This window comes from Cannabis sativa, chromosome X (genome assembly GCF_029168945.1).
Source record: "Cannabis sativa cultivar Pink pepper isolate KNU-18-1 chromosome X, ASM2916894v1, whole genome shotgun sequence".
NCBI lineage: Eukaryota > Viridiplantae > Streptophyta > Magnoliopsida > Rosales > Cannabaceae > Cannabis > Cannabis sativa.
Genome location: NC_083610.1, coordinates 83,802,931 through 83,810,588, shown reverse-complemented (window position 1 = coordinate 83,810,588; position 7,658 = coordinate 83,802,931). Strand labels below are relative to the sequence as shown.

Below are 7,658 nucleotides of genomic sequence, written 5' to 3'. Positions count from 1 at the left end.
ATCATTATATTAAAGCTTTGCTATTTCATTTGTTCTTGACAAATATCATAGTGATGGGTCAGAATATGTGTCTTTTGCATTATAGGAAATTTCTTTTTTGACAATAGATGTGATTGAATGCACAAAACCATGACGAATTATAGAGTTTCATCTCAAAAACAAATCGATAATAGATGGAGTTGCTCTTATAAATAGTTCAACATTTTTACATTTGTGGGACAATATATTTAGTCTATAATTAATAGTTCTTATTTATATTACACCTCACTTGCTACATACAAGTCTCATTAGGTATTTTTAAGAAAGAGGCAAACCAAAATCAACAAATCCATTCATGATTTCTAGGACAAAGCTAGAGTTAGAAAGGACAACGAAGCAGAAGGCACATATAAATTGACAAAGTGTTTCAATTAATTGAAGCAGGTAATAATACCAAAAACACTTCTCTTCATTATCCGTGACATGTACATATATAACATATATATATATAATTATATAATAGGGGATTCTGGAGTCAAAAAGAGTAGTAGAGATGACAAATATTGGACATAGTCTTATTACCCTTAACCCCATGCATGTTAGGTGTGTATATACAGAGGAGTTGGTAGTAGTGGTTGATTTGATGCCTTAATTTGTTGCTCCCTCTATAAATTCTACAACTAATTGACCAATCTCAAAGTAAAGCAACTAATAGCTTTTACTACAAACTTCAAGCATTTGAGTCATCTCATCTATTAATTGTCTATCCATCCATGGCTAATAATTTATTCTCCAAAGTAACACTACTTGGTCTTATGGTCATGGTCATCACATTTCTGTCAGCCACACTCAACCAAGCTCACCCGGCCACCGGGGCGGGTGGTTTCAACTTCGGTTGGGGTGGAGGAGAAGGAGTAGGAGGAATATCAGGAGGGTATTTTGGTCTTTTCCCTGAATACTATCAGTCTTCATGTCCTCAAGTTGATGACATTGTCGTCTCTGTCTTGGAGAAGGCCATTGCAAGGGAGCCTAGGATGGCTGCTTCTTTGCTTCGTCTTCATTTCCATGACTGCTTTGTTCAGGTACCTAATTAATTACAATATTTAATAATAATTCATTTTCATGTGTAGTACGTACTAAATTACTAATGTAACATATAAATCTATAAACAGGGTTGTGATGCTTCGGTACTATTGGACGATAGTGCAACCATAGGTAGTGAGAAAAGGTCAGTACCAAACAAGAATTCCATAAGAGGATTCGAAGTGATCGATGAGATTAAGGTTAAGTTGGAAGAAGCATGTCCTCACACTGTCTCTTGTGCTGACATTCTTGCTCTTGCTGCTCGCGCTTCCACTGTACTAGTAAGTTAATTAATTAGTAACATTTATTTTATTCTTTGATGAATATTAATGATCTAGCTAATGTTGTTTTATTTTGATTTGGATAATGAAACAGAGCGGTGGACCCAATTGGGTGTTGCCATTAGGAAGGAGGGATTCAAGAACTGCCAGTCTAAGAGGTGCAAACAAAAACATTCCCCCACCAAACTCCACTCTCCAAAACCTTGTCACTTTCTTTAAACGTCAAGGTCTTGATGAAGTAGACCTTGTTGCTCTCTCAGGTATTAATTTATTAATTACAACATTAATTTCAAATAATAATTCTCTTTATTAATTAATAATTATATATATAAATATATAGGTGCACACACAATTGGGGTGGCAAGGTGTACATCCTTCAAGCAAAGACTGTACAACCAAAACGGGAACAATGGCCAACCAGATGCAAGTCTTGAGAAGAGCTATTATTATGGTTTGAAATCAGTCTGTCCAAAATCAGGTGGTGACAATAATATATCTCCTTTGGATTTTGCTTCTCCTGTTAGGTTTGACAACACTTACTTCAAGCTCATATTGTGGGGGAAAGGGCTTCTTACTTCTGATCAAGTGCTTTGGAGTGGGAATGATAAGAACACCATGCAACTTGTTAAGAGTTATGCTTCCAACGAAGGACTTTTCTTTCAACATTTTGCAAAATCCATGGTTAAGATGGGCAACATTACTCCTTTGACTGGATTCAATGGTGAAGTTAGGAAGAATTGTCGTATAGTTAATTAATTAATACCTAACAAACAAAAGGAAGAGAGAATGAAAAGAAAAGATGATCAGTACTACTGTGTTTATTCAAGTCTATTGTGTTTGTACGTACTACTATGTTAAATTTTTATGTTTACCAAGTAATGAATTGAGTTTCCAAAAGTAATTAATTAAAGTTTGCCTTTAATCTTTCTTTCTTTCTTTTTTTATTTGTTTATGGATACTTTTATTATATGTTTTTACATGGGACAAAGTAACTTTGACAAATATGCACGTTGTTGTGCTTACCTAAAGAGAGAATAACTGAAGAATTAAGTACTTAATAAGAAGCGTTTTATATATGTATTATGTATTACTTTTTATTTTTGTCCACCAAAATGATATATATTTTTTTGGGGTTGGGAATAAAGCAAGAATTCGTGCAAGAAAGGGTAAAGTATCTAATGTTACATTCTTTTCTGTGTTGATGGTCTACTAACTTTCCAGAAACATGAAATTCTTTTCCAACCTAAAAATAAAATAAAATGTTCTTTTCCAGTTTGCCTTTGCTTCTTGTTTCTTTCTCTCTTTTATTCTCCCTATTTTTTTATTTTTCCTCTTGTTTTTGCTTTCATTAAAAACTTTCTCACTCCTTAATTAATTACGCTACTTTCCACTTTTTTCAAATTATTTGTCCACCTGTAACGATAAAGCAGAACCTTTAAAAAGACCATCTTCCATACACATTATAACTTTTATTATTAATTTTCACTTTAATCCATTTTTATTTACACTAATAATTTGTGATCAGAATAACTAAGAAAATAATTAGTAATTAACTCTTGAGATTTTTAATTAACAATTTTTTTTTTTCGATAAAACAAAATATTGAGTAAGAAGTAAGTAAGTAAAGCCAAGCCTAGTGTGCGTAATTTAGAAGCCCAAAACTGAAATATAAGATCCAAAGCCCAATCACATCAAGCCCATTACTAGCCATGGCGGTAACGACACTAATCCAACAGTCTCCTCTCTCCTCTCCTCTACAAAAATGGTGAAGCTTGATGGATCTTCATCACTAACTTCACACTACTACTAGGACTAGCTGCCAGTACAGATCGGAGAAGCAGCAGAGCAGTATGAGATTTCTGAAAAGGTGTTAATGGTTATGATTTTTTAATAACTGATGTGAGCTAAGAGCCAAGTAAGAGAAGGAAAACAATAAAGTTTGTTTGAAGATTAATGGCTAAACATAATAGTAGTAACAGTCATAATGCCTGGATGGGGATCCAGAAGAAGAGGTGGGCGATGATGATTTTAGCGTTGTTTTCTCTTTCGACGGCGATTGTTTTCCTCATGAGAACAGCGTTCGATTCATGCAGTGTCCCCAAAGGCGGAGGCAATGGTTTTGGAAGTCCTGGAGTAATTGAGAAGAGAGATATTGTGGTTCACTCAGAACTAAATCCACTGGAATTCATGAAATCCAAGCTCGTTCTTTTGGTTTCTCATGAGCTTTCTCTCTCCGGTACACTTTTCTTTCGTATTAATCTTATATTATAGTTTTCTTTTTCTTTTTCATATGGTTCTGTTCTCGGAAATTGGAAAAGAATGAAAAGTTAAAACCCCAAAAGAAAGTTTAAAGAAATTAAAAGTGCTACAATGTGATTGGGTGGCTTTCTTTTTCTAATGTGTCTTCTTTCTTTCTCTTAATCTCAACTTTTTTCCTTTTTTCTTTTCCCTTCTCAAAAAATATGAAACAGGAGGGCCATTGTTACTGATGGAATTGGCGTTTCTATTAAGAAAAGTTGGAGCAGAAGTTGTTTGGATTACTAACCAGAAACAGGGGGAATCTGATGATGTGATTTACAGTCTCGAGCGGAAGATGCTTAACCGAGGAGTACAGGTTGAGCATCTTTATTACGTACTTAATTTCATCTTCAAAATTGGCTTTTATTCTTCTTATTTTTCTTCCCCTCTAAAATGTTGCAGTTAATTATCATTCATTAGATTCATATGAAATTTGGAACTTTGGGGCAATGCTGACTACTTTATTTTTATTTTTATTATTATTATTAAATTTAAAGTAAAGCTCTGTTTTTTCCTTTCACTTAATCTTCATCAAAAATTGGATAAAGCTTTCTTTATGCCATTATTTTTGTTTAAAGGCTTTGAATTTTAGTACTGGGTCATAGGCACTAATGTAAAATTTCTGGAATTCCTCTTTTTCTTTTCCTTTTAATATGTAAGTAGTAGTCTTCTAATTTTTAATTAAACTGGGAATTCCAGGTCTTCTCTGCAAAGGGCCAAAAAGCTATAGACACAGCTCTTAAAGCTGATTTAGTTGTTCTAAACACAGCTGTTGCTGGGAAATGGCTGGATTCGGTTCTAAAGGAAAATGTTCATCACGTTCTTCCAAAGGTTTTGTGGTGGATTCATGAGATGCGAGGGCATTATTTCAAAGTGGAGTATGTTAAGCATCTCCCTTTTGTTGCAGGTGCCATGATTGACTCACATGCAACTACAGAATACTGGAAAAACAGAACCAAGGAACGATTGGGGTATGCTTCTTACGCATTGAAATTTCATATAACATATATGGTCAAGGCCATTTTCATGTTATTTTTATGATGATGTATGTGTTTCAATTTTGTGGTCTGTAGAATTGCAATGCCGAAAACCTATGTTGTACACTTGGGGAATAGCAAAGAACTGATGGAAATTGCTGAAGATAGCGTGTCTAGAAGAGTTCTTCGTGAGCACATTCGAGAGTCTATTGGAGTTCGGAGTGATGATCTACTCTTTGCCATCATAAATAGTATGTAATCCTTGTCAAAATATTACTCTTTTCCAGCTTCAACCTGTCTGATTTAAATTGAAATAATTTGTGCTTTTCTCTTTTTCGTTTCCCTTTTGTTTCACACTTTATACCTTTCTTATTTTGCTACTTCGATTTTTTCAGATTGAAGTTTGAACAAACCAACTATGATCTTTTGGGCTTTTGTGCCAATTTTAGTAGCCTTTTGTGTTCTGACTAATTCTTTCTTTTAAAGAGGATTAATGGATGATGATGATCCATGTTATTTTTTGTTATTGTGGTTGATTATCCATGCATAATTAAGGCAGATTCTATGTTCTTGGGCTCTTTCTCTTTTGTTGAATATTCTCTAATTGTAATAAGTTGGCAAGTTCTTGTTCTCCCAACTGTTCTCCAGTTATTCATCAAAATTAGCTAACAGTTTGGCATCTTTTGAAACTTTATGTTATATCCTTGATTGTATTTTATTTTAATTGTTATATTAATGAGCCTTGGATATCTTCTAATTATAGGTGTTTCACGAGGAAAAGGACAGGATCTATTTCTTCGGGCATTTTATGAAAGTCTGCAAGTGATTAAAGAGAAGAAATTGCAGGTGCCAACGATGCATGCTGTTGTAGTGGGAAGTGACATGAATGCTCAAACGAAGTTCGAAACAGAATTACGTACATTTGTGTCGGAGAAAAATATTCAGGACAGAGTTCACTTTGTAAATAAAACCCTGACCGTTGCTCCTTACCTTGCTGCAATTGATGTTCTTGTTCAGAACTCTCAGGTATTGTTATACATGGCGTTTGTCAAGGTTCATTTGTATATTTTGGATGCCTTACCTGTATATGATTATTCATTTTGTTCTATATTACAATTGAGCATATGAAGCTTAAATCTTTTTCGTGTGTAGGCCCGGGGAGAATGTTTTGGAAGAATAACCATTGAAGCAATGGCTTTTCAGCTGCCTGTATTGGTATGTCCTTTACCACATTGGCCTCCTTTTTTTATATCTAATTTACCTTTTTTCTAGATCCAGTGTACTTGGAGTTTGGTAATTTAGTGATTTTTCGAAATGAGATGTTTGATAGTGATGTTACTAATCTGATCGGATCCAAAACCAGAGGAGCACTGGAACAGAGAAATTATAGACCAAAGAAAGGATTATATTGCTGAAATTGAAAGGAAATACAGAAAGTGATAATTCAGGTTCTTCAAGGTGACGTGGAGACTTTCCAAGAGCTCAAAGCTAACCACGAATCAGTCACACTTTTCCTACTCCTTTCCTAACCCACCCCACATTTATATAATATTCTAACCACCCAAATACTCATGCTAACAACCCAGTAAATCCCACACGTGAAAGCTATCCTACTACAACCAATTCCTAACATAATCATTATGTGATCTCTTTCTCTCTCTCTTTGTTACACACAGAATTAGACATCTCATGAATTTATGGCCTGTTTTGGCTATTTCTTTAGCTGATCTATCACCAAAAAAAACCTGCACAAGAAAGACACTTTGCTGTCTCATCTCTGGCTTTTGTTGGGCTGATACAACTTGGATTACCATGCACAGTAGGAAAATCTAGAGACATCAGGTGTCTTAAGACGATTCTATGTTATCTAAATTTGTTTCTAAAGAGAGACGATAAGGGTCAGCTAAATTAAGGAAGGATAATTGCCATCCTTTAGAAGAAACTTTTTTTGTGTTGTCTATATAGATTTTGTTTTCCAACTAATAATAGTCTTCTTTCTTTTCTTTCGTTCCTTTTTGACTCAATATTTCAGGGAACGGCGGCTGGAGGAACAATGGAGATTGTCGAGAACGGGACAACAGGGCTGTTGCATCCTGCTGGTAAAGAAGGTGTGATTCCACTTGCGCGAAACATGGTGATGATGGCGACACATATAGAGAGAAGGCTGACGATGGGCAATCAAGGATATGAGAGGGTGAAGGAGAGGTTCTTGGAACCCCACATGGCACATAGAATTGCTTTTGTTTTGAAGGACATTTTAAGCAACTCAAAACCAGTCACTAGCACTTAGTTCTCCCACTTTCAAACATGGAACTTAAAGTAGTAGCACTATCTGCAAGTAAAGAATGAGGCAATGCCTCTTTTTTTATTGCATTTATTTTTGTATCATAATAAAGATAAGATAAAAGATATAGCGAGAGGAAATTTGGTAAATGTAAAATGAGTAGTTGTCTTGTGAGAATGTAAGTCATCTACCCTCTTTTTAATAGGATGGTGTTATAAGGGTAGCTTAAGAGTTTTTAAATACTTAAACAAATACGACTTACATTTTCTCTTTTTGACAATAACTGTTATTTTTTAATTCTACAAACAAAAGAATGAAGATAGGAGGCGTTTGGTTGGGAGGAATGAAAATATAGGAATAGGAATGGGAATGGGAATGGGAATAGGAATGGAATGGAATAAAATTTAAAATGGATAAAAAAAATTGATAAAATAATAATTAAATTTTTTTTCTTGTTACATTGGAATGGTCATTCCTTCCTTTTTAAAATGGAATAGCCATTCCACCAAAATGGTGGAAAGAGCATTCCATTGGAATGTCATTCCAATACTTTAAAATGCAACCAAACAAAGGAATGGAATGAAAATTATTTCATTTCCATTCCATTCCATTTCATTACATCTAACCAAACGCCACCATAATTTTTTTTGGGGATAATTGCATAAAGTACTCTTTTTTGTAAAAAAAAAATATATTTTTATGTTTAAAGATTTTTTTTTTATATATTTTTTTACAGTTTTCTATAAAAATAACACA

The 7,658-nt window shown here is 34.2% G+C and overlaps 2 protein-coding genes across 2 annotated transcripts; both read left to right on the top strand.

The window, feature by feature from the left end:
* Positions 1 to 662: 662 nt before the first annotated feature.
* On the top strand, positions 663 to 2,248 carry LOC115703208 (peroxidase 9). The gene is made up of 4 exons (XM_030630723.2): positions 663 to 1,061; positions 1,152 to 1,343; positions 1,438 to 1,603; positions 1,684 to 2,248. Exons 1-4 carry the CDS (start codon positions 753 to 755, stop codon positions 2,097 to 2,099), a joined length of 1,083 nt encoding a protein of 360 aa, XP_030486583.1. The 5' UTR covers positions 663 to 752; the 3' UTR covers positions 2,100 to 2,248.
* Positions 2,249 to 2,997: 749 nt separating this feature from the next.
* LOC115701226 (uncharacterized) lies at positions 2,998 to 7,213 on the top strand. The gene is made up of 7 exons (XM_030628971.2): positions 2,998 to 3,579; positions 3,815 to 3,957; positions 4,341 to 4,612; positions 4,715 to 4,869; positions 5,382 to 5,644; positions 5,771 to 5,833; positions 6,651 to 7,213. Exons 1-7 carry the CDS (start codon positions 3,297 to 3,299, stop codon positions 6,906 to 6,908), a joined length of 1,437 nt encoding a protein of 478 aa, XP_030484831.1. The 5' UTR covers positions 2,998 to 3,296; the 3' UTR covers positions 6,909 to 7,213.
* Positions 7,214 to 7,658: the final 445 nt, after the last annotated feature.